This window comes from Genypterus blacodes, unplaced genomic scaffold, assembly GCF_046128005.1.
Source record: "Genypterus blacodes isolate CSIRO-AG114 ecotype Tasmania unplaced genomic scaffold, CSIRO-AGI_Gbla_v1 ptg000032l_1, whole genome shotgun sequence".
In the NCBI taxonomy this organism is placed as follows: domain Eukaryota; kingdom Metazoa; phylum Chordata; class Actinopteri; order Ophidiiformes; family Ophidiidae; genus Genypterus; species Genypterus blacodes.
In genome coordinates, this window is record NW_027466845.1 from 7,245,726 (window position 1) to 7,273,134 (window position 27,409).

The 27,409-nt window shown below is 47.6% G+C and overlaps 1 protein-coding gene across 1 annotated transcript; it reads right to left on the reverse strand.

Annotated features, from left to right (window-relative positions):
• Positions 1–2,807: 2,807 nt before the first annotated feature.
• Positions 2,808–27,237, reverse strand: clpb (ClpB family mitochondrial disaggregase). The gene is made up of 16 exons (XM_076146178.1): positions 26,580–27,237; positions 26,316–26,367; positions 24,417–24,503; positions 20,161–20,264; positions 18,584–18,712; positions 14,717–14,814; positions 13,244–13,358; positions 7,664–7,741; positions 5,889–5,944; positions 5,579–5,623; positions 5,051–5,212; positions 4,798–4,954; positions 4,638–4,711; positions 4,438–4,557; positions 3,439–3,543; positions 2,808–3,222 (listed from the first exon to the last, which is right to left on the reverse strand). The coding sequence occupies exons 1-16, from the start codon at positions 27,034–27,036 to the stop codon at positions 3,025–3,027; spliced, it is 2,037 nt and encodes a 678-aa protein (XP_076002293.1). The 5' UTR covers positions 27,037–27,237; the 3' UTR covers positions 2,808–3,024.
• Between the last annotated feature and the right edge of the window lie 172 nt (positions 27,238–27,409).

Below are 27,409 nucleotides of genomic sequence, written 5' to 3' on the forward strand. Positions count from 1 at the left end.
GCAGGTGAGTCTGCAGGTTATGAAGAGAAGGAGGAGGTGGAGGAGGAGGAAGAGGAGGTGGAGCACTTTCTTAAAGAGCTGAGTGGACGGAGGGATAATGCAGCGGGATCGATCGCTGTGTTACCCTGAGGGAGCACAGAGAGAGAGAGGGAGGGAGAGAGAGGAGATGAGCAGAGATCAGAGGGACACGGATGAAAATCCCCCGTTAAGAGCAGGACAGATATGATAATGACAAACACTCTAGTAGTCCTTCATCATTCAGCACCTCCACCTGCTGCTGCTGCCTGGCTGCTCTCAGCCCTGCAGAGCAAAACACACCACCTTTCCCCTTTAACACTTCTGGATTTCACCCTTGAACATCAAATATTTGACTTAATAACTGCATTCACCCACATTTAATCCTCTAATCCCTGCTGTATGTTCGTATTAAACCTCTGATCTCTGCTGTGTTTGACCCAACTTCCATCCACCCATTATCTTTATACATATTTGAAAGCTAAAATACCTCAGACATAGCAGAGTAGAACACAATATGGGTTAATATACAGCAGATAAACACAAATGACCCATTGGTATTAATCTCCCATGATCCTTTGCATCGTCCTCCCTTCATTTTCCCTCCCTCTCCTCTTTTGGCGTCTCTCCTTTCCTTTAACGCTTCCCCTCACACCTTGAACTCTCTGCCGTTGGTATAACAGCAGCAGAAGGCGGTTGGGTGGGAGAGAGAGAGAGAGAAGAGAGAGAGAGGGAGAGGGAGAGGGAGAAGGAGAGAGAGAGAGAGAGAGAGGAAATGGCAGAAAGGTAGACAGATGGACAGCAGGAGAGAAAGAAGGACGAACTGTCTATGTGTGTGTGTGTGTGTGTAGAAGAGGGAGAGAGAAAGAGAGGGGAAAAGAGAGAGCGAGAGAGAGGGAGAGGGAGAGAGAGAGAGCGATAGGAGAGGTTAGTAGGATGGAGGGCCAGGTTTCTGTTTCTCCATAATCTAATCAGAGAAATGGCAGCAGTCAGAAATAGCCTGACGGACAGACTAAGAGCCTCTTCTCTTTCTCCTCCTACCCTTATTCTTGTCTTCCTCCTCGGGGGAAGGTAAATGGATACACACACACGAGCGCGCGCACGTATGCCAGCTTGGCTTCTTAAAACCATCAAGTGTAGATGTGTTGGAGGGTTATAAGAGATGGGAAAAGCCTGAAGGTATCACAGGAAAACCTGATCTACTGTCCAGATGCAGCAACTCCAGACTGCAGCTCCAAACGTTTTGGCTACAGTGTGACTTTAACCCCTTCAGCAGCTTGAACAGGAGCGTTTACACTTGGTTTGGCATTCATCTGCAGCCTCATTGTGGGTCAATTCAATCAGCATTAATAATAAATCAACAATCAGGAAACTTCAAGCTAACATTCATTCAAACCAACGCATTGGTTTAAATACTGTAGATTTGGGGGCCTAGAGCAATGCGTTCTTTTGTGTGTGTGTGTGTGAGAGAGTGTGTGTTGTGGGGGGTCCAGCAGGGCACAGTATGGGTGAATGTGTCTTTTTCCCTGCATGCTAATTCATCCCTATAGGAAACACATTCCTACATGTGTGTGTGTGTGTGTGAGATGCATTTAGGACTATCCCGCTGCATTCCCACCTAACGTTCGACGGACACACACATGCTGTTACACACTGACACGCACAAAGCAGAATTCCAGGGAAATTCCCCTGTCATGTCGTTTCACTGGGAGGACAAGCGTTATTGTTGTAGAGGTCCCACCCAGGCACTGGTGTCTCTCTCTCACACACACACACACACACACACACACATAGACACACACATACAGATCCATCCATCCATCTGTCCGTCCGTCCATCCGCGCATCCATCAACAGTGTCACTGCGAGACAAACAGAACAAAGAAAGGAGGAATTCTGACCTTTTTGTCAGGATGTCTTTATTTACATGGTGGTCTGGACAGACTGAGCGATGTCGCGTTTACATTTGGCGCCTTGTCAACGTGGCGCTCACATCAAACATTTATGATGCCCCTGACTGAATATTATTTCTTTACGTCTCAGCTCTGCCTGTAATGACACAAAGACTCTACGACATTAACATGCATCAACTGAAGCGACACACACAAGGCAGCTTTATTTACCCATAATTCAAATGGACATTACACACGATTCCTCTTTCTCTACTAAAATTAAATTCATAAGCAGCACCAGTGTTTTATTCACGTATATATATTTATCAGTGTGGCTCTGCTGGTGAGGCGAGATGAACGTGCATGAGGGTGAACACACACTTTTGACACACAGGCGACAATCTTTGGTCACAAACGGCATCACGGCGTGAAGCAAACCTCCACATATCTCACTTATATATTAGACTTTCTTACACTTATAAGACAATTTTTTGTTTCCCTACAACAAAGACAACATTCAGTGCCGGGCCTTAACCTAAACTACATACATATAATCTGTAATATAACTTATATCTCTGTGAATAATTTGGCTGGTGTCATTGTTCTAATATGCAACTACAAAGCATCTTAAATTGGTGTGACCTTTAACCTTTAACCTTAAGCCATGGCTTCTATCCACTGATGTGATGGTTGGATTGGTTTGATGCCGATGTACAGATGGGTTAGAGCGACATGATGAAGAGATGAAACACACGTACTTACCTCTGCTTTGGCTTAGGGTGCGTACGTCTTTAAATGATGTAATGGGTCACTTTCTTGTTGTTGTTGTTGTTGTTGTTAGTGGTGTGGTGTGTTTACTGGCGTGTGATGATGTCATAATGTAAACAGAAAGAGAGCGGCATTGATCAGAGGGACTTTTATTGGTAAAATCCATCCAGAAAGCCTTTACACTCCTTCCTCATGATTCTATATGATGATGATGATGATGACGACGATGATCCCTGAATGACGAATGCAGATGTGAACACACACATACGCAAAACAGTGAGTAAGATCTGTGAGCGTGTAATGTTCGTGGCTCTGTGCGTGTGTTTTGCGAGGCTGTGTCCGTGTCAGTGTCAGTGTTCGGGGTTGAGCGGTGGACGGATGTCAAGCGTTCTGGACGAGCTGTCCTCTCCTACCACCTCCAGACGCAGGCTGGCAGCGCTCAGCTCCTGCTGCGCCTCGCACTGGACGCAGAGCCGCAGGGTGCAGCCTTTAGGCAGCAGCTCCTGCTCGTACGCGGCCGCCAACTGGTTGACGACACGACGCTCAACCTTAGGGACAGAGAGAGGACAGACGGCTTCGTTTAGGACATCCTTTTTACGTTTTGGTTTGAAATTTGAGTGCATAATATGTTACAACTGAATGGAATTATGGCTATAACACTTTAAAATGACAGTTTGTACTCTTTTCCCCCTCCTTCCAGTTGTGTGTGTGTGTGTGTGTGTGTGTGTGTGTGTGTGTGTGTGTATATGTGTGTGTGTGTGTACCTCATGTTTGATGGAGCGTGCTCCATAATGAAAGTTGTACCCTCCGACTAACAGGTCCAGAACCGTCCGATCCCACTGCAGAGTGATGTCATGGCGCTGCTTGGCCTTAATCAGAGGGACGAGAGAAACGTGAGGAGGACAGATTATACAAACACACACACACAAGCAGAGAGGATGGAGGGAGGGAGGGAGGAGTAATGAGGAGTGAGATGGAGAGAGAGAGAGGCGGCGTCATGCTGCATGTCTGCCTGTGCTAATCAACAGGGCCTTAATGCAGTTTAATCAAACACCAGTCAATAGCAGTGATCAGAGGCTCATTAAGCTGCTGCTGTTAACACAACATTCAATAAGGAAGACGCCATGTCGCACTCCAGAGATATGAGAGAGAGACACACACACACACACACACACACACAACTGTATTTAATTTATTTAATATAAGTGAATGACACACACACACACACGACTTATGAGGATCCTCTAATGAGATTTCAGCAGTCAAATAAACAACACTGCTGCTGTTGTGTGTGTGTGTGTGTGTGTGTGTGTGTGTTTGTTTTACTCCATCCTGATGTAGATGGTGATAAGGTGTTACTGGCGTCAACAAATACAAACAGACTTAAAGCGCGGGCACACACGCAAACACACACAGAGTAACAGCCATGAGTCAGGTCCCCTATCTGTCGCCTGCAGGGCCTGTGTCTGTGTGTGTGTGTGTGTGTGTGTGTGTGTGTGGGGGCTGTCAAGACACCAGCTGTAATATTAATAATTAAATATTGATGAAGGCTCCACATGTTAAACACTGTAATCGCATTATAGTGAGTAGCAGTGGCACGTAATATTGATCTGCGTGTGTTCCTGCACGGCACGGCGGTGATGCAAGCGGCCCCTGAGATCTACGCAGGGAAGTGAACGCATCATCACATGTGGCCGAAAAAGACGTCCAAATGACTCTCAGGCACACACACCCTCACACACACACACACACACACGTTTTACCTTCTTAGCCCAGAAGCTGAGCTCTTTGGTGACCAGCTGCAGCAGCTCCGAGTGACAGAAGGGCAGGAAGTAGACGATTTCGTTGATCCGGCCCAGAAACTCGTCTCTCCGGAAATGAGCCTGAGAGGGAAAGCAAGAAAAATTAACCCCTTACACCCCGGAGCAGCTCAGACTAACAGGGAGGAAGCTGCACTGGTTACCTTCAGGATCGGCTGAATGGCAGTTTCTTTAAACTGTCGAGAGATTTTGACGTCTTCCCTCTTCTGGACATCATCTGGGAAAACACACAGACGTGATTCAGCTGGTCTTTTCGTTACCATGGTGATTGAAAATGTGATGTAAGCTGTCCGTCTCTCTCACCGAGGTTGTCGGCCAGCTTCCGGCGGCTGACCTCCTCCGCTTCCTGTCGCAGCTGCAGTGCATGCTGGGCGATTTCTTCACTTGCAACGTTAGACGTCATGATGAAGATGGCGTCCTTGCATTCGATGGTTTTCCCCTTGCCGTCCGTGAGACGCCCCTGAGGGGATGAGAGACACGGAGAATCACACAAGAAGCTGAAGAAGGAAGAAACTACACCATCTGTGTGTGTGTTTGTGTTTGTTTGGTTTCACACCTCATCAAATAGCTGCAGCATGATGGTGAGCACATCTGGGTGGGCCTTGTCTACTTCATCGAATAAGACCACTGCGTTGGGAAAGGCCCTGAGCTGCTTGGTCAGCTGACCTCCTTCCTCGTGTCCCACGTATCCGGGCGGGGAGCCGATGAACTTGGCCACCTGAGAGAGCGAGCAAGCGAGCGAGAACACGTCAAAACTTCAAACTGTGAGCGAAACTCCACCCCATATGATGAAGCACAGTGAGGAGAAACTGATTAAACGTGCTGCTTGAAAGTCATTTTACATTCCGTATTAAATTTGTGTTGCAATTGCGAAGCACAGATGAAATGTATTCATCACAAAAATTCATAAAAACGTAGCAAAAACAGGGCAAAAACAAGCTTCATTTGAGTTTGTCTATCCATCATCGGAGCATAAAGGGAATTAAGCCAATGTATCATCGGAACACATTAAGTGGGACTGAGCTCATATTCTGGCTTCTGTCTGCTTCTTAAACACAAACTCAAAGCTTTTGAAGATTCTCACCTCGTGTTTCTCCTGGAACTCAGACATGTCCATGCGGATGAACCCCTGCAAACACACAACACACACAAGTTCAAAGGACTGGGTCACCATGGAAACCAATTTATTGGGACAAGTTAAGAGGTTATTGATAACATTCCAAGAGCCACGCCCACTCCGATTTGGCGGCAAAATGGTGAAGAAGATCATGTGACATTTTGTGACAATTGAGCTAAAATTGTAGGAAGAGATGCAAAGAATTTAAAATGGTGGAAATTCTAGGGTGTGGCCACTGGTGTGTGCGTGTGTGAGTGTGTAAAGACCTGACACACACCTTTTTGATGTCCTTGTGCATGTAGCGAGCCACCTGCTTGGCCAGCTCCGTCTTTCCTGCGACACCCAGGAACACGAGAAAGCTTCGATTAATGACTCAACATCCAATCATGAATTTGTCGCTAACAACAACAACAACAACAACAACAACAACCGCCATCTTTGTGAAGAGGGGAGTCAGTATGCAGAGGTTTGACTCGTGTGGCTGTGGAGGACGAGCTCTCTCATTGCAAACAGAGCGACGGCCTCTCCAGCCTGAATCCCGGCGCGTTCAATCACCCGCCGCTCTCCGGGAAAATATTCTGCATATAAACGCTCATCTAGGAAATTGATGTCTTGCGTGTGGTTATGAGTGAGGCTGTGATGGCTGTGTTTGTGTGCGAGGAAGAGGCCCTCTCTCTCTCTCTCTGCCCTCGTGTGTGTGTGTGTGTGTGTGTCTTGTTGCCGTGTTTAATATTGATGTCTCATGGCCGCCGTTTGTCGCTGTAGGCAACAGAGAATATGAACGCCGCCTCTCCTTCATCCATCTCTCTGGCCTGTCATTTCACTATCGCCCCTCTGTTTATCCATCCATCTGGTCTGTACTATCCCCCTCCATCCCTCTCTCACACACACACACACACACACACAAACACACACTTCACCTCCCTTACCCATGTGACTACTTCCCTCACCTTTCTCTAAACTTCAAAATGGCCCAATCGAGCTTTTTCTTTTAGCCCCTGATACCAATTTAAGTAATTAACGACGGAGCTGATCTGCTGATATTTGAACTTTTCTCCATAATCCAGCTGCAGACCAAATTTAGCATAAAGCCGACCTGCATTATTACAATTAGTAAAGATAATCCAATTTAGGGAATGTTTTTAAGCAGCTGAGTCGCTGAAAGAAAGTATGGGAAAGTGTGTGTGTGTGTGTGTGTGTGTGTGTGTGTGTGTGTGTGTGTGTGTGTGTGTGTGTGTGTTACAGCTCTGTTTAATGCTGATTTTGCTGCTTATGCTCAGTATTCTGTCAGGTTTTGTATACTGGTGAACACTGCATTCTTGCCCTGATGTTTCTGGTCAGTCTGTGGCCGCGCCCACTCTGAACCATTATCCATTGGACTGATCATCTTATTAACCGGTCAATCTGTTTTTCTTCTTCTATCATTTAAACGGTTCTGTGTAGTAAAATGAGTCAATCTAAAATGTTAAAATTGACAAAGTAAACAAAGAATAGATTGTGATCCTTTCCCCTTTTTCTCAAATTTGGCGAAAACCATTTTGTGTCAAATTGACCTGAATGGTTTTAGAAATGAAGGATTTGTGAAGCGGCGACTCTCTCCCTCTAAATAACCCTAATGGAATCACGGTGGGGCCACAGATTTACACCTCGGGTCCAGCATGTAAATCCAGCCAGTGATTAATGACAGCCGGCGTCAAACCAGCAACTCTAACACAATAAAAAGCCTTAAAACGCCCTTTAAGAAATGAAGACGGATGAGCGTAACCGGGCAAACGGCTGCGTTAAACGTTAAGGCTCCTTCACCCACTGAACGCTGCGGCGAGGTTCTCAATCCGTGTTTAGAGTTCCTAATGAGGCGCTCAGGTTCTTGCGTTTTTGGCCGTGCGTTTGCTCCCAACAACCTTGAGTGTTCTGTTTATTTTGGCAGCTACTTTTAGGAATCTCTCTCTCCCTCTCTTTTTGTTTTGTTTCTATCAATCCACCAGATCAAATGAGAGGGAAGTGCTGTGTGTGTGTGAGTGTGTGTGTGTGAAGAAAATGAGAAAGAGCTACCGATTCCCGACGAGCCGAGGAAGAGGAATACGAGGGGGTGCTCTTCATCGTACCATCCATTCTCCTTCCTCCTGATGGCTGCGGGGAAAGAGAGAGAGAGAGAGAGAGAGAGAGAGAGAGAGAGAGAGAGAGAGAGAGAGAGAGAGAGACTATTAACTCAATCATTTGCATTTGTTGACTTTGCTTTTGCTCCAAGTGTTTTTAAGTTGGGGGAGGGGGGGAGGAAGAAGAGAGAGGAGGAGGAGGGGGGGCCATGAAGTATGACAAAAGAGTGAGAGGAGGGATGAGGAAAGGGTCAGAGACATTTGGCGGAGAGAGAGAGAGAGAGAGAAAAAAAGAGGAAAACAGAGGAGAGAAAAACGAGCGAGCGAGATGAGAGACCTCCACAGAGCCCGACGATGCCTCCACCCCCCCCTCCTCCCTCCCTCAGTCAGTGGGGCCATTAGCCAGCGGTAATTGTGTTAGCCTCCCTGGCGCGGCCATGGCAAAATCAGTTTAGCATGGATCGCAGCCTCTCTCACACACACACACACACACACACACACACACACACACACACACACACACACACACACACACACACACACACACACACACACACACACACACACACACACACACACACTCTTGCTTAAAGAGGAGTGCCTACCCAGCCTTGCCATCACCCCAGCAACCACACACACACACACACACACGAACAAGGGGGTGAAGTGGAGTATAAGGAAAGTAAAGAGTGTATTTGGCTGTAGTTTCATCTACCAAAGAAGCAGAGAGCAGCACACACTCGTCCAAAAATCAACTGGAGCCAAAAAGCAGAGGCAGAGATGAGTTCCCTTGCCGGTAAAGTGGACGCAGAAATGACCTCATCTCCCCTGTAGGGGGCGTGAAACAAACTAAACTCCTCTTAATGGGTGGAGCTGACAGGAACGCAAGTAGCAGATGTGTGAGATCGCTGATCATCATCAGTGTTTCTACGGCCTTTTACATGGAATCATCCTCTTTACTTTAGAATCACAGCGTCCATGTGTCTCCTATTACAATAAAACTTCCTTTTTAATGTTATTTCTTGCTAGTAAGTTCCAAATTCTGTCTACGCGATTGTGAATTCTACTGCGATCTAAGTGATAATCCTAAAAATTGGTCGACCTTTAGCGACGCATGTTAGCCAAGGCTACTCCAGACCAGCAGGTGGCAGCGAGTCCATTTTATTGCGAGTCTACGGACAATAAAAGATGAGAAGAATAAACATAAGCTACACCTGCACCTGATGGAGAGCTAAAGGAGAGCTGGCACTTTAATATGTAGTTTGTATTACATCAAAATACTGTTTACTTGTTTCTATTTAGACCCGCTTGGTTCAACACTCTACTACAGAAAAGACAATCAGGCTGATTTGTCAGCGTTTGTCAGGCGGCGAGTGACATCACCTCGCCGTGATGGATTATCACTTTGAGGCGATAAATTGTGTTTGTTCAAATGTCAAACCTCAATGCGACTGAAACCGCCGGAAATCAAAGTACGCTTAGTCCAAGTTACAGGCCGAGATTATGTGATTAAGCCATTTATTGAGGCAAATAAACATCTGCGTGCACATTTCCTCATACTGCCATTATGTCACATTTCCTCAGAGAACATTGGACTCCTATTGATTGATTCGGTGCCTGAGTACAGCGAGTACTGAGCGTATAAATGTCAGGTTATCTTCACACCCAAACCTACAGCACATCCGCTCTGTGCCATGTGTTTTAGTGAGGCGTCACACTCAAAACTGGCCATTAAGGGAAATTATACAGTTGCTATGGTAACACACACACAAGGAAATATTTTACAGGCTGAATTTAGCTCAGTAATCGGTTGAAAGTCGTGTTTATAGCGAGGAGGCTTGTGTTTGACCTCTGCTACACGTAACAACATCCTGCCAACTCATGCTGCTTCCAAACATGTAGCGAGCGTTCAGAGGGAGCCGGTCAGACCTCTCCGGGCTTTAACAGCCTCTCTGAGTGGGACAGAGTACCTGACAGCCTCACTTCACCTTTGAGATTGACAATTAAATCAGCGGAGACACTGATCCTGCAAGACGATCCCTGCTTCCTCTCCAAATGGTTTCCTTTAGAATCTGGCAAAGCGGCGGCGTCTTGTTACAGCCTCCACTCAGAATCTCTCAGAAAACGTTTGGACGCGCACGCCAGCGGTGTGAAGACTCAACCGCATCGATCCGAAACCTCCAATTACGATCAATTGTGAAGAACAATTTGCGGAGGAATTAAGCAAAATAAAATCTAATCCACACATGGAGGAAATTAGAGATTTCTGCAACAGTTAGGCAAGATTGAATCAAACCCTAAATAATGTGATTATTGTCTGTACTCAAATGAACCTCTAGAGACTCAGACATTTACTTTGTATCCATGCATTTTGAATTTATCCTTGCTTTGAAGAGTGTGATCCTATGTGTACAACATATGAACGAAACAGTATAACACATTAATTCCTGTCTGCTATGTTTTGTCACGACCCAAAGTGTATCTATACCACTAGGGGGCACTGAAAAATGTCCAGATGTGAGGACAACAGGTTTGAGTTAAGCACAATGATGTTTATGGTGTAGGAATCGAAAAATGTAATGTCCACATATGAGGACGCCAGGTCTGCGGAGGTTCAGGAATGTATGTATGAATTGAAATGAACAAGCTTTCATCGTTGGTTGTATATACGTGTTTTGGTTAATTGTCTGAGAGGAGGCTCATTTAGTGTACAGGATGTTACCATGGATACATCTGGGTGTAAAAAAACCCAGCAACAACTGTGTGACAGCCAGGATATCTGAGTGTTAAACTGGCTCATCACAGCTGATAAAACATAAACAGCAGAGGCAGAGTGAGAGAGAGAGAGAGACAGAGAGAGAGAGAGAGAGAGAGGAGAGGGCGAGTGAGCGAGCGACCATGATGATGATGATGAGGTGGGACCCGGAAAGAGAGGGAAGAGCGGAGATAAGGAGGGAAAAAAGAGGAGAGAGCAGGGACGCGGGGAGAGATAAAGAGAGGAAGGAGATAGAGGGGAGAGAGGAAGATAAGGAGAGAGGGAGAGAGAGAGAGAGAGGAAGAGAGAGGGGAAAAGGATGAGAGACAAACGAGTGTGTCAGGAATGGACGCCCAGATGGAAAGTGACAAGATGGGCTCCAAAGCTCCGTCTGCTTTATCAATGACTGTGTGAATGACAGCATAACCTTCTGTGTGTGTGTGTGTGTGTGTGTGTGTGTGTGTTAGCTGATTGAGAGCGACTTTGACAGAAGGGCACATTGACATTTCTCAGAGGAGCCTGACAACAACAGGGAAAGGAAGGAGACACAAAAAACAAATGAAAGCTCTCTCTCCCTCTCTCTCGTTCACACACACACACACACACACACACACACACACACACACACACACACACACACACACACACACACACACACACACACACACACACACACACACACACACACACACACACACACACACACACACACACACACAGAGAGAGCAGTGTGTATTGGGCAGGTCTGGTTGGCTCTAACATGATTACAGAGGGATGATTCTCTTCAATAACTCTTAGCCCTGAGAGCTAAACCTGGATCAATCTAGCCTCCTTCCTGGTGTGTGTGTGAGAGAGTGTGTGTGTGCGTGCGTGCACGTTTTAGTGCTTCAGGCCAGCTGTTTGTCATAAGGAGTCCAGGTGGAAACGGGCATTTTGGAGACACAGACGACACACACACACACAAATTGACAATGTGTGTATAAAAAAAACGGAATTTTGCTGCTTCTGCTACTTCCTCTCCTCTCCTCCTCTCTACATCCGTTTCTCATTTGCTCTCCCTCTCTTATCTCCGTCCCTTCCCTTCTTTACGAGCTCATCTCCTCTATCTCTCCACATCTGCACTCGTTTGATCCGTTTCCCCGGACGACAGAAGCACAGACGCATCACGGACGACGCCTCTAACCCTGTAACCTCACGTGTTCCCCTCCGTCTGTCACTGGGACGCTGTGTGAGCGCGTGACCGTGTGTGTGTGTGTGTGTGTGTGTGTGTGTGTGTGTGTGTGTGTGTGTGATATATTCACTGCAATACTTCTCAGGGATCAATAAGCCGTATCCTTTATCACTGCGCTGATGTCTTCTATAGCTTTCAGGACAATTTGCCATTATAACAACAATCATTCATCAGCTTGCCAAAAGACGCCGAGCGGCCGCGTCTACTTCCTCCTTCCTGGACACACAGACATCTGGCCACATTCTTTAAAAAACACTTTTGCGGTTTTGGTAGATTCTTTATTCTACGCGTCGCTTTATTTTATTTTATTTATTTCATTTAGCCTGTGTGTGTGTGTGTGTGTGTGTGTGTGAGACTTTCAGAGGTCTCCTGGCAGAAGGAGGCGTCCTCCTGTTGATTATATAAAGATATTACACATTAGATTTGCTGTTTCTCTCCTTGCCAAGGGAGTCAGTTGATTATTTTCACAAATCTAAACAGAAACCGTTCGCGATCGTAAAAATAACACACAAACACACACACACTCTCTCTCTCTCTCTCTCTCTCTCTCTCTCTCTCTCTCTCTCTCTCTCTCTCTCTCTCTCTCTCTCTCTCTCTCTCTCTCTCTCTCTCTCTCTCTCTCTCTCTCTCTCTCTCTCTCTCTCTCTCTCTCTCTCTCTCTCTCTCTCTCTCTCTCTCTCTCTCTCTCTCTCTCTCTCGTCTGCGGATCGATACGCGGCCTCCATGGATGCCTGGTGTAATATCAGCTCTTTACTGTCTGCTGTGTTATTGTGCTCTAACTCATCCTCCCTCCACTCTCCTCCTCCGTGCGTTACACTCTCGCTCTCTTCAGCTCTCAGTCGCAGCGACAGAGCTTCACGTTTTTTGTCTCATCTCGCTTTGCCTTGTCCCTCGCCCTTTCTCCGGTCGTGTTCCAAGATAAGAGGGAGCGACGCTACTGGAGCAGTAGGGATGGAAAGATGTGTGTGAAGAAGGTGTGTGTGTGTGTGTGTGTGTATGAAAGGACAGAAGGGTGAGGAAGAGAGAGAGAGAGGGAGCGAGCGAGGAAGCGAGGGAGCAAGAGAGCGAGAGATATGGTGAAGGAGGGAGGGGGTCTGTAGTATGTCTCTTCTCTGTAATCGTGTTAACTGGCGGCTCCAAGCCTGGCCTCCTCAGCTGTCACACACACACACACAGACACACACGCAGCATGCATGCACACAGCACCTGTGTATGCCTGACAGACAGCTCATTCATCACAATTAACCAATTACGTCCTCCGCCGGTCTGTCTGATCCCGCCTACTGCTGGAGGGGAGGGAGGAGAGGAAACAGAGAGACGATGAAGAGAAAGAGAGAGGGAGAGAGAGAGAGAGAGAGAGAGAGAAAGAAGGAGAGGGAGGGAAAAGAAAGAAAGAGCGGCCGAAAAGAGAGGCAGTGTGGAAAGGTTGAAGGTGGAAGATTCGTAGTAGTTGTAGTGTGATGTTTGAATGTGAGTGTGTGTGTGTGTGTGTGTATGTATGTGTGTGTGTGTGTGTGTGTGTGTGTGTGTGTGTGTGTGTGTGTGTGTACCTGATGCCACTGTATTGATGGCCCCCTCCTGTCCGATGATGTGCTCCTTCAGCCTCCTCTCCAAAGGGAACCTCCTCCTCTCCTCCGCCTCCCTCCGAGCCTGCGCCTCCTGGAACTGCACGGGCCCAGACAAAGAGAGAGAGAGAGAGACAAAGAGAGAGAGAGAGAGGGGTGAGAAGAGATGAAGAAGAAGATGAGAAAATAGACAAGAAAGTCAGTGATTTAAGAAGGCGAAGGAGGACAGGAGAGAATAGAGGGAGAGAAGGAGAGAGGACAGAACACTGCATGTAATCAGTCTACACTCCTCTTCATCACCTGTTCTTTCTCCACCTCCCTCACCACTCCCCTCATTTCCAGCCTCCCGACTGTAGGAGTTTTACTTTCCGTTTCCCGGCAACCGTCTTGCTTCCTGTCTTCCTCCTCCTCCACCTCTCCTCCTCTTTAACTCACTCTACCTCCTCATCTATCCATCACTCTCCATTTCTGTGACAGCCATCGCTTCCTCCCTGATCCCTCTCTCCCTCTCTCTCCCCCTCTCTCTCTCTCTTTCACCCCCCCATGCCTCTCCTGGACTCATTCATCGTGTCCTCTTTGTCTCCTGGTCTCCAGGTCTGCAGCCTGCAGTGGAGGCAGACGCTTTATTTTCTCTCTCCATCTTGTTTAGCTCCGGCCGGCTGTCAGGCAGGTGGAGAACGACAGATAACTCAACTTTTATTTAAGAAGATGGCGGCCTCATCCTGCTACGTTACTTTTTAAATACATGTGTACAATATAGATGATACGCTATGAACTGGGAAAAACAGAGACTTTTTTTGAGGGGACTTCCAGGTTCCCAGAAATAAACACGATAGCCCAAACTGTCCATGGGGCAATATGAAGAGACGGGAGAGGGGGGGTAGTTACTGCCCTTACCCCGAGGAAGTCCCTAGCTTTATTTGTGATTTCATTTATGTGCTTCCTGTCCAAGCATGAACATGAGTTTCATCCGATTGACGATCGACTGTGATAACATGACTGTGTCGTATGTTAAGAGATCATTTGAAACATTTCGGAAAATGTTTTAGAAAGTTTCAACATTGAAGCACAAAGCAGCTGTTTGGACTCACAGTATAAGAGGCAAAGAGGACACAGAGGACACAGGGGACACAGGGGAGCGAGAGGACACAGGGGACAGAGAGGACACAGAGGATCCTGTAGAACATGTTTTTAACCCCAGTTAACCCCTCGCAGCTTCTGCCAGCTTTCACACCTCTGACACTCAATGGTAACTGTCACTCACTCTCAGGCTAACACAGGCCTCCTGAGGAGTGTGTGTGTGTGTGTGTCTGCATGCACCTTGCAGCATGTAAGTGACACAGATGTCTGCTCGGTGAATTGCGCTGAGTTATAACGTTACCAGAACACAGGAAGCAATTTAAAGACAAAGAGTATTGGAGGTGTGTGTTTGCGGTGTGTGTGGTGTGTGTGTCATACCTTGCCCTCCCACTCCTGCAGCAGTGTGTTCAGTTCTCCCTCCTTGGCATAGGCCCGAGCTGTGTGTCCCAAACCGTTGGTCTGCAGGGGGTTGGCACCTGCAACAAGACACAAGGAACAGAACGGATATGAAGAATCAAGATCATCTGAGTGAAATCAGGACAATAAGACATTTACCTTTGAGAAAAACAATCCTCATGTTATAGGAGCATGTGGCATCTTACTACTCAACTAGATACCGATGATATTGTATTTTTGTCACTTTAAGTGGTAAAAGTTAGTAAATCTGGACAGCATTTACACTGCAAATTCACATTTAAGATAAAATAAATTCTAAATTATTTCACCTTGCAATTGCACTTTAAATATTGATGATGATGTCAGGTTTTTCCCCCCAAATATAATTATATTTATATTTGGGATCTATTTACTCTTAGGTTTCATGTTGGAAAAAACGGAAAAAAAAAGTTTGTCTGTACTTAAACTGACACAAACTTGCAAAAAGCTACAGTATTAACAAAATGGAATAAAAGTTTGTTTTGTTTCCATCTGCATCTTTCCTGTGCAACATTTCAATGATTTGTCCCGTATTATCGCCAGCTTGTCAATCATTTTGCACTGCGAGTGCTGCAAGAATACACACACGCCGCCTCAGCAGGAAGGGTCAAAAACGTCGATGGAGGAAGTGAGCCTAGAGGTGAGAGGTCACTGGGGTTCAGGGGTCACCGAGACAAAACTGCAGAGAACCAGGAGTGCCACGCAGAGACCCAGCAGGCGGCTTCATATCTGCACCGCAACACACACCCTGACCCCTACACCCACACACCCATCTCAGACTATTAAGGCAATCTATGCACACTGCAAGCTGGAGGCCATGGAAACACACACACACACACACACTATAACACACGGCAGGTGGGGTCAGATGGATCAAATCTTGTTAAACTATCTGTAAGGGGTCGGAGCAGGAAGCATAAAGACGCAGTAGGAGCGGAGTGTGCCAGGCCGGCTTGTCAAGAGACGGTGGTTAGCGGTGCCTTCTGCCCTGACCTGTGCAAACACACACACACACACACACTCTCGTACGTGGGATTCCTGCGTGTCTTTTTCTGCAAAATCTGACACAGGGAGACAATCTTTGATGATCCAGTGTGATGTGATTACAGCACAGAGAGAGAGAGACACATAAAGGCACCGCCGTGTAACCATGAATCAGCAGGAAATCCGTCTGTCATTCTGTATTCTCTTCTTTATTTGAGAATCCTAAACTGGACAAAACTGTTTGTTCTGCTGAGGTGAAATATATTTTCACCAAATTAAAAAATGCACGGTAAAAAGTGAACTAAACATCTCAAGTTTTTCTAAGTGAGATCTGTGTGTGTGTGTGTGCCTGTGTGTGTGCGTGTGTGTGTGTGTATATAATCACTACAGGCGCTGCTTCAGCTTTGACCGTCGAGACCAATAATCACTGTGGCGATTATCGATTAACTCCTACATTTTGCGACTTGCTCACAAAGCTATCGATCCCAACAACAATACACTGTCAACACCCGGCCCCCCCAAAAAAACATGAAGCAGGGAGAAAAGCAATAAAGTACCTCCACACACACGCGCTCAAACACACACACACACACACCGGACATAATAAATAGCATCATTTAGGGCTTTAATATCAGGCCAACCCTCTGGGCCAGAGCACTTTATAACAGGATCAACACTAACGACACTCTGGCTCGTTCTTACACACACCAGCTGAACATGCATTCTCTCTCAGTCTCTCTCTCTCTCTCTCTCACACACACACACACACACACGCGCTTGCATACACAGCATCCCTTCATTAGGGGTGCTTTAGTTATGCCTATTAGGGAGTCCCCTCCTCTTTCCTCTTTCCTCCTCCCTCTCTTTCACTGCAGCTGGTGGGAGAGAGCCCCTGCTGCTCTTTGTGTGTGCGTTTGTGAGCATGTTGTGTGTCTTCTGGCCTCCCACCACCTACGGATCTGTCCATTACCGAGCGCCTCTGGCCACCGGCCCTGATGTGGAGCCCGGGGAGAGGCCGGGGAGCCTCTGCAGGTACAGAGAGGGTGAGCAGGGGCCCCAGGGTGAGCCTGGAGACGGTGATGGATGAAGATGTGAGTCCGGGGCCGGCGAAGGCCAAAAGAGCAAACCCACGGCCACCAGTGGAACACAAACACAGGGGAAATAACTAGCTACAGGACACACACACACACACACACGCAGGCAGGCAGGCATCAAAATGCACATACGTGAAGGAAAGCTGAGAGTTAGGTGAATACACTAACACTCGAGTACACACACATGCAGACGCACACAGATGTCCTGAGGCAGCGGCGGTTTATTGAGCTTTTTTTTTAGGGATCGTGTGAAAAAAGATGGATTGAGGATGCAAAGAGAGGAGACTAAGTTTGTATGAATAATGGAACACAACCAAAAATTACAAGACACACACACACACACACACACAGCATTGTCTTTGGCTGGAGTGTGTGATGCCGCCATTGTTATTGGTCCTGATAGTGGCGCCAACGCAGCTACGGCGCGGTCGGTCGGGCAACCGGCAACCCCGTCTTTAATCCGATTGTCTTAAGGCAAATGTCTGTGCATTGTGAATTTTCTTACCTTTTTAATTCAAAAATGCGTCTGCGGAACATTTGATCTGGTTAGAGGAGCTGATTTGTTTAAGTGTGCGCTCGGCTCACAGACGCACGGTGAGACGGCAGAGGGGCAGATGGAGCTCCGGCTGATGGATGCACCATCCATCATAAACAAAAACAAGACACTAATACTGCCCTCTGCGTGTGTGTCTGTGTGTGTGTGTGCGTGTGTGCTGTGCTGTTGCGACGTAGGTCTAAAAAAATTTACACTATTTTGGATATAAAAAGTCCCAAGAGTGACAAAAAATGTTAGAGTCGCAAAGTCATGCAAGTGTGACGGCTCTTTGAAGGACGTATTTGAATAAACCCGGAGTATATATAGACACACACACTCACACACGCACACACACTCTCACATCCTGTGGTTGTGCTGTTACCCCAAGGGCATGTTCTGTGCAGGGGTCACAGTTCAACTAGGCCTCGCTTGTTTAAGAGCTGCTCGCCTGGAAACAGAGGGGGATATTCTGCCCCCGGGGTCTCTCTCTCTGCGTGTGTGTGTGTGTGTGTGTGTGTGTACCGGTGGAGCTGAGTCAACGACAGGTGCGAGTGTAATGGTGGTGGTGGTGTGTGTGTGTGTGTGTGTGTGTGTGTGTGTGTGTGTGTGTGTGTGTGTGTGTGTGTGTGTGTGTGTGTGTGTGTGTGTGTGTGTGTGTGAGGGGGGGGGATGAACAAATGATCAATTTCAAATGAGCTTTGTAATGGTGTTTGTATTACTCGGGGGTGGAGGCGTTAAGGCGATGATACATGGAGGCTAAACAACCACCGGAGAGGAAATCTAACAGGAATCTGAGCCACATTTAATGTTGTAATATCTATATAGTAATATCTAATAGCTGTATTTGGTTCATTACTGCTTTCTATCCAAATCAAATGGATACGTTGTGTTTATGACAGATCATTGTGCGTAATTGTGTCGTCCAGGAAACATTTAAATCCAGATATTAAAGAGTTAAACAGTTAATTCAGATTTGAAATGGTCTAAATGTAGCTTTTAGATTTGTATCCTTATTATTCAGATGCTCAAATATTCCTTGATAACCATGACAACCATGTTCGTCCCATCACACATTGACTTTGTTCAGGAGCAGAGATCAAGAATATTATATTAGTCTGTTCAACTTTAATGCCCGTTGTGTGTCTGTCTAGTGTGTGGCTCTGTGTGAGTGTGTGTGTGTGTTTGTGTGTGACGTACCGGCCTCCAGCAGCATCTGGACCGCGCGTTGGTCGTCGGCCAGCGTGGCGTAGTGGAGCGCAGTGCAGCCACGGAAACCGGCCCTGCTGCTGAGCCGGCTGCTGAACTCGTCCTCTCTGGACACCAGGACTGCAGGGAGGACAGAGGGACAGAGAGACAGAGAGACAGAGGGGAGAGGGAGGGAGGGAGCAGCGAGAGGAAAAACAAAAGAGTGGAGGAGAAACATGAAGAGAGAAAAGGACAAAAGATGAAGTTGAGACGTTCGAATCACGACAAGAACAGAGTTTATACTGTGTGTGTGGGTTTTTTGTGTGTGTATGTGGTATATTGTGAGATTTCCTGATAAGAAATAATCAGAAACGTTAAAGATTTGAGTCTGGAACAAAACAAGCAAACACGGCGGAGCTGACGAGTGATGAAGATGATGAATCTTCCACGGAATCCGAGCGGAATTCTCTCATTCTTTAAATCCAAACTAACTTCTTTCCTGTTAAAGGCGATATTAACACTTGTGCTTCCTGTTTCCACATTTGTTCATATTCGCAGATTGAACGCGTTCTCTCGTCTCGTGCTCTCTCTCTCTCTCTCTCTCCTCCGCCGTGGTCCCGACTAATAAGCGAGGCGGTCTATCATTCTCTCCTTACTTCCTGTTTTCATAAGAGCACTCATCTGGTGCCACTCCTCCATCATCCATTTTTATCTTTCCCCCTTCTCCTTCCTCTGCTCCTCAGGATCCATCAATTCCTTTCATCGCTCGCTCGCTCCCTCTCTCTCCCTCCCTCCCTCCTTCCCAATAAGTTTGTCTCATCTATTTCCCGACTTCCTCCCTCATCATCTCATCCATTCCCTCCCCTCCTCCTCCTCCATCTTTAACCAGCACATCGCCACTCCCTGCCTTCTCCCTTCCTCCTCTTCCTCTCGCTGCCTCCTTCCTTTCTCCATCCTTTCATCAGTCTTTCCCTTCCTTCCTCCATCCATCCCACTCCTTCTGTCTGACAGTGACTCTCTGCAGCGAGAGAGAGAGAGATCATGTGTGTGTGTGAGGGGAAAAAAGAGAGAGAGAGAGAGAGAGAGAGAGAGGGGGGAGAGAGAGAGAGTCGGGCGGGATAATCATAGCTAACCCAATAAAGCGTCGCACAGGCCCCCCTAGCCCATCCATCAGCGTGCGTCTGGGAAACGCTTCCCAGCGCTCCGCAGGCCCCACGTGGACCCAAACCTGACAGCCATATAAATGTCTGCAATATACATATCCCATATAAATATGTCTGCAGAAACCCAACACAGACAGGAGGGGGGACAAAGAGAGAGTGTGTGTGTGTGTGTGTGACTGTGCCACTGCAGCTCGGGAAGAAAAACAAATAAAACTCACAGGAGTCATCAGAGAATACATCAGATAAATAATGCGGGAGAAATGAAACGTGTACATATATGCAAATCTTTATGCAAATGATAATGCCTCCTAATATCTGGTTCTACAGTGAGGATTCATATGTGTAATATAACAACACACACACAAGCACACACACACACACACACACACACACACACACACACACACAGAGACAGTGTTTCATTACCTTCCAGTGAATGGATGCCTTTCTCCCTGGAGGTGTCGTAAACGTTGTTGAAGTGATCGCCGGTGTTTGGGTCGGCACCGGCCTCCAGCAGAACCTTCACCACACTGGACACACACACACACACACACACACACAAACAAACATACATCTATAATAATATTCCAGGTTCTGTGGCCACCAATGCAACAAATGAATGACATTGTATCACTTTTAAAACATATACAAGACACACACACACACACACACACACACACACACACACACACACACACACACACACACACACACACACACACACACACACACACACACACACACACACACACACACACACACGCCTACAAACAGACGCAGACACTCCTTCCCCTGCACAGTCATCTGCCTCTTTACACGTACATATGTGTACACTGAAGGGGGCAAAGGTCGAGTCTGTTTCCGGCAAGGATGGCAGAGGGGTGTGTGTGTGTGTGGTGTGTGTGTGTGTGTGTTCCTTCATTGGAGCGTACAGCCTTATAGAACAAACACGGAGAACCTCGGCAACACCACTCACTGTGACCCGACGGACATTCCAGGTACCGTCTCTGTGTCTACAGAACACACACACACACACACACACTTTTCTTTACCACCCTGAACGTCACCATTGGCTTTGACATTGAGACACACATACACACACACGCACAAAAGGTGGGTTCGGTTGGTTGATGCCGGCAGGGAGAGGACGCCGGGTGGGTGTGTGTGTGTGTGTGTGTGTGTGTGTGTGTGTGTGTGTGTGTGTGTGTGTGTGTGTGTGTGTGGATGTTGGGGGGTGTTGATGACCGAAACCTGAACCCTGCCAGAGGTTCAGTGCTGCTGATGCTGCTGCCTGTATACATGAAGCCTCCGATGGGCCAGTGTCCAAAATAGAAGAGGAGAGAGTAGAAGAAGAAGAAGAAGGAGCCTGAGGTGAAGAGGGAGGATGAAGAACATGCAGGGGGAGATGAAAGAGGAGTAAGAGGAAGAGAAGGATGAGCTACAAAACTCCCCAAACCACGCTGAGGAGTTTCGCAAACTCCTGCTCTGTCTTTGTCGACCACGATGAGGCTTTGACGAGAATGTGTGTGTGTGTGTGTAAGAGCGAGGTCTTTGTGTGTGACCTTGCTGCAGTGTGTGTGTGTGTGGGGGGGGGGCATGAAGGGATATCAGGGGTCTCTCCTTTTGTTACTGTATCACTATGGCGGGCGGGGGGGGGAGGGGGGCAGTGACCCACAGAGTCCCCCCCATCCTTAGCAAGCACTTCGACAAACACACAATCTGGGAGACAACATACGTACACACACAAGTGATGGCTGGTCACACGAGGCTGGGCAGTGTGTGTGTGTGTGAAGAAAGGAGGTGGCCTGAAAAGGGTTAATGGCATCAGAAAGGTAAACACGCGGAGGAATAAAGAGAAGAAGAAAACGTGGCGGGGGAGGAGAAGATGAAAGGAGGACGGCATGAAAAGATTAAAGGGACGGCGATGTAATTATAAAGGAGGAGGGGGGGCGGAGACTAATGAGCCTTTGTAAACAGTTTATAGTTTTACTAATTAACTGATGATCAAGTGTCTAACTTTATTTGGGACGTTTAGGGAGCGAGACCAAGCAACAATTACAGCCTAATACGGTTAAACTCCCATTTCAAAAGAGCCAAAAGTTACAATGGGAGACTCACTGATACACAATCTGTACATCCTTCAACGTTGTCATATCTGGGCAAAAGCAGGAGGCATTTAGGGGGGTCGGGAGTCTGGAGCGTCTTGCCAGCAGGTGACTGGTTTGATCGAGTGTAAGTTTCTGTTCCGTCCTGCCCTGGAGGGACGACAGGAAGCAGACACTTCCGTCTCCCCGGCTTTAATACGAGAGGACACCCGAGCCCGAACTGACCATCCATGTCTCTGACCACCTGGACCAGACGCTCAGACCTCACTTGACCCCGCCTCACCTGGCTCACACCTGAGGGTCAGGCAGAAGCCACAGACCAGGAGGGGGGGGGGGTCACTGCACCAGAACGGCCCATCTGGCCAACAACTGGGCAGAAATGTGACTTTTGTAATGATTGCGTAACCAATCAGGCCCGATCAATACTTTCATCCAGACCTTCACCTACACATTTACTAACATAGACTATAACATGCTCAATGTTTCTATTGTTTCTGTTTGTTCTCTCCCATAATCTGAATCATGACTATAGAGATAATAGTTTCTCATCTATATGCACTTTGAGGAAACCTTGCACGCCAACATGTAACTGTGTTCTGTCCATAATTCAGACTGTTACCATGACAATCATAACCCGATGGAAACACTGTGATATGACGCGTGATTCAGCATTTAATCCAGCGACCCAAACCCATAATCCCACTCCACAGCTCTCTCTCTCTCTCTTCATCACCCATACTCTTCCTCCAGCCGCTTTCCCTCTTTTTGTCCCGCCCCCCCTCCCCTCCCTCGACTCATTCGGGCCGGCGGGTCGCGACGGTCAACAGGCGTTACACTCGGCCGAGCGCTCATTGTGCACGTGAATGCGGCCAGGGAGGGACGGAGGGAGAGAAAGAGCGATGGAGATGGGTATTGTGTGTTAAAGAGTGCAAACAGTGGGCTGGGGGCCCAGCGACGCCCCCCCCGATTGAGCCCCACATCAAAGATAAGCAAACACACACACCCCTCCCCTCCCATAATGCCTCACACACACACCACCTACTCCTCCCTGAACACAAGGGAAGCTGCCAGCACGTCCAGAAACGGCCAAATCATGGTGAAATCATCTTCCAGCCAGAAAATATAGACACACAATGAGGCAAGAACAGCTGTGTGTTGTTGACGTGTGAGCTACAGGCGAGACCGTCGTCATGGGTAACGATCGCGGCGTATTCACTTAGCTGCTGCAAATAAAGTTGTGTGTGACTGAGTAATAGGCAGTTGGCCTGTAAGATATCTGCTAAAAAGTCCACTTGTCTGCGAATGTGAGCATGTGTGTGTGTGTGTGTGGATGCACATAGTTGCATGTTTGTGAGTGGATGTGTTTGTGTTAGTGTGTGTGTGAGACAGAGGTGTGTGAGTGATGTGTGTGCACTGGCATTCTGTCTTCCCTGCAGCAGGAAGACGGCTCACTGGGGGTTTGGAAGAGGGGATTAAACACAGAGGAGTGTCACTGCCTCGCTGAGTTATAGCACTCATAACACACACACACACACACACATATACAGTGCAGTGACACACAAAGAGGGCGAGATCACACACGAGACACTCTCAAGCTAAATTTGTAACCAAAAACACTTGACTTGAGAGGAACACGCCATCAATTTACACGACGTGTTACATACATCAACATGACTCCCACACACTCACAACCACAACGTGTGTGTGTGTGTGTGTGTAGTAAATACACAGACGCGCTGTAGCCCAAACATCAACACAAAACGATCAGAGAGTGCGATTGCGTCTGCTTGGATGGACTGACAGAATATAAACATGTTCCAGGATGTAAACGAACCCACGGAAAAAGGGGAATGGGGAATGGGGAATGTTAAACATGAAACGCCGGCTAGACTTTGAGATAAAGGTGAAAGTGTGTGTGCTCAGATGATTTTAGCAGCAGGAGCAGGCAGATTAAATTTATCTCTTAAATGTTTTGTCACATTCAGATGTGTGGAGCAGCTTCTCACGGGCACATGAGCCCCTTAAACCACAGGCTGACCTCAGAGTCCTGATGGAGAAACCTCCCTCCCTGTAAATTGGATTTGGCCTGGCCTTAACCTCGGCCCCTCTCTGTGCTCTGTGTGCTTTGGGGGCCAGGAGGCTAATTTAATTTGTCGGACACGGAGACGAGGGGGGGACGGGTAAAGACCGTCTGTCGGCCTCTTTGCTCTTGTGAGGAGCTACTGTAACCGCCCGCAGAAGACGAGGACCCCTGCCAGCTGCGCCGCGCTGAACCTGCAACATTTAGGGTTACATGGAGTAGAAGAGGGCCGCTCTGTGACACGCACACACGCTTTGTTCTGTGTAGCCGGTGTGACCATGCACACACACACACACACACACACACACACACACACACACACACACACACAACTCCATTGGTACACACACACCCACACACTCAGCGCCATCGGTACACACACACACACACACACACTCAGCGCCATCGGTACACACACACACACACACACTCAACTGGTACAAACACACACTCAGCTCCATCAGCACACACACACACACACACACACACACACACACCTGTGGTGCCGGTTCATGGCTGCCACCATGAGCACGGTCCAGCCCAGGCGGTGGCGGTGGTTTGGGTCGACCCCCTGCTGCAACAACCTGACAGGAAACAAACAAGAAAGGGGTTAGAATGCAGCCACTGTGGTATAAATCATAAAGAGTTTATTTATTCGTAAATATAAACAATGTAAAGGTGTCAAACAGCAGGTCCGTGTCCTCTTTGTGAGTCTCTGGAGCCCAACTCTGGGTCCTTGACTGGTCTGTGTTTAAACCAGGTGTGTGTTAGGTTCGTTGCCCGAGGGTGTGACATCAGGTACTGGAGTCCATACGTGTGTGTGTGTGTGCGTGTGTGTGTGCATGTGTGTGATCCGTCTGTCCGCTCTTGCGCTGAGCAGGCAGACCAGTGTGTGTGTTTACAGTCAACACGGTGGCCTCTGTCTGGTCTGGCCTGGTCTCTCTCTGGTCAGCGTGCGGTATCAAGTTTTGGAACGAGCAAAGTGCTTCAGCACAAAGGAGCGACAGGCACAAACACACAGCTCCTCTTATAAACCTTTAACGCCCAGAAACATTAAGAAACAACAACCGCCGACCTGTGTGTGTGTGTGTGTGTGTGTGTGTGTCTCGCCCACCCACCGCCCTGACAGGACTGACAGATTACACAGGTTCATGTGTGTCTGTAAAGGCAGCAATGACATCGTCCTCACTGGGCCTTAAGGAGCAGTTAAACCACACCGACAATTTCATTAGTGTGGGTTTCAATGGAGAACTTCAGGCTCCTCAAGTCTAAAGGAACCAAACAATGGAAGGCAATGGAAAATGCTCCGTACTTTGACATGAACGTGTTGGAATTAAAACTGGAATTGTTGGAAACCTTTTGGTCCATGACAGGAAAGAAGGCGGAGCTTATGTATGTTAAATTAAGACAATACAAGGTTCCTCACAGGTTTAGTCCAGGTGATAAGAATCATACACACACACACACACACACGCTGAACCTAAAGCACTTAACAAATCTGTGACCTGCTGAGTGTGTGTTTGGCTGCACTGCTGCACTCGCTCAGTTACACCATCTGCCACATGAGCACAGGTAACACAAGCCTGCAAATGGAGACACACATGGATAAGCACACACACACAGGGAGACACACACTCCAACACACACACACACACACACACAGGGAGACACACACTCCACACCACACAAAGCTACAGACAGATACACACCCACGCATACACAAGCCGACACAGATACACACACACACACTTGAGCCCAGATGTGTTTGTGTGTAACCACAGATTCTAGACACTACAGACACTTGATATGTAATATTTTCATTGCTATTCTGCACTCACATTATAGAATTCACACACTATGTTTCAGGCTCACAAATCTGTTGTCCGTGTGTGTATGTGTGTATGTGTGTGTGTGTCACTCACTCTCCACACTCAAGTTGGTTTTCAAAAATAAAAAAACACCAGAAAACAAGACAGCACCAAGAAATACTATAAATCTAGTAGTGCGCCAATGCCAGAACACACGACGATGGACTCACACACACACACACACACACAAATGCAAAATAAGGAAACTGGGTCAAAGTCTAAAAAGAGACAGGGAAAACTGATGGAACACTAAAGCAAAGTCTTTGTGGTTGAGGGTAACATGTTTGTGTCATTCTGTCTGTTCTCCTGCCAAACTGTACATCTCACTCAGAGACGAGCCTCTTCTGCCACCTAGTGGTGGATGTGAGACTACAACAACATGGGCTATGTGGGGCAGTCAGGATTGGTTAATCTACACAGCACACAGGGAGGTTCTATGGTGTCATCAGACATTTCTTGGTAGTTTATTTGTCCATGTATTGTATGTAATACATGATCTTTCTGTATGTAAAAAGGAGATGTTAGTACCTGGACGCGTCTTGAGAGTTGTTGGTCCTTGCTGCCTCCAGAAGAGAGTCACCTTACAAAGTAGAAACACACACAGAATATAGTTAGCTAGGAGTACAAACTGACTAGAACTCCAACAATTCAGAATTACCAGAACCTGAAGTATCAGTGATGTCTTATAATTGTTCATTCTGTCCCATTAGTGAGTAAATACACCTCAGTATTCAATTTAAGACGTTTCAGGCCTTTAATTTACGAGAAAAGTTAACAAAACTGAAAGTGTACCTTTGCTGTCAGAGTCTTTCTTCAGGCAGAAGGCCACGGCTGCAGCAGACACCACGCCGGCAGAGGCCACCCCAGCCCGGCTCGCTCTTCCACCTGAGCCCCGGCCCTCACCTCCGTCCCTCTGCCCGCTCTCCTCCCAGTACTGAGTGTTATGGCGCCCTCTATTGGCCAGAGCCGCCCAGGAGTTGCGGCGGTTCTCCAGGTTGGAGAGCCATCTAGGGGCCACATGATGGTACTGCACCGATGGGTTCACGCTAGTCCCAGCAGCCTCCTCGGTCAAAATGCCCCTCCGAGAAACCCGGGACGTGGACACGATGGGGTTGCGGTTGCTCTCCGCCGCGGTGTCACGGATGCTCTGACACGCAGGAGCCCCGGCGTTGGTCTGTAACACGCGGCTGCAGGGTGACAGGCTGCGCGACCTTCGCATAAACAGCCTGGTAGGGACTGATGATAGCATGGCGGCGAACTCACCGAGACGAAGCTGTGAATGAAAACCTCAGGTCGGCAATAATCAAGATGGATCCCCTACAGCTCCAAACCCAGTGGAAGTACGGTTACTAGCGAATCACAGCCATCACAACGGCACCAAAACAACCAACACGACCCATAGCTGCGAAGATGGTACCAGAACGCGCAAGGAATTGTGGGAAGTGTCGTTTCGATACGCAGGTCAGGTGAGTTGTGACGGTTGTTCACTTCCGGGTTCTTTTACGTCAGCATTGCTGTCATTAACTAGAATATAAAACCAGACGAAAAGCACGGAGCGATTCACAGACAGCATGGTTGTATTAAATATTATGTTTAGGGCGTTATGTTTGTTGAATTAGCCT

What these genes read in the sequence shown, in the direction of transcription:
- clpb (XM_076146178.1), bottom strand. Translation starts at nt 27,036, where the DNA reads ATGCTATCATCAGTCCCTACCAGGCTGTTTATGCGAAGGTCGCGCAGC. An exon ending in AGGCATCCATTCACTGGAAG is followed by an intron (nt 18,713 to 20,160) that starts GTAATGAAACAC and finishes TCCTCCCTGCAG; the next exon opens with TCCTGGTGTCCAGAGAGGAC. An exon ending in TCAGCTTCTGGGCTAAGAAG is followed by an intron (nt 3,544 to 4,437) that starts GTAAAACGTGTG and finishes CCTCTGATTAAG; the next exon opens with GCCAAGCAGCGCCATGACAT.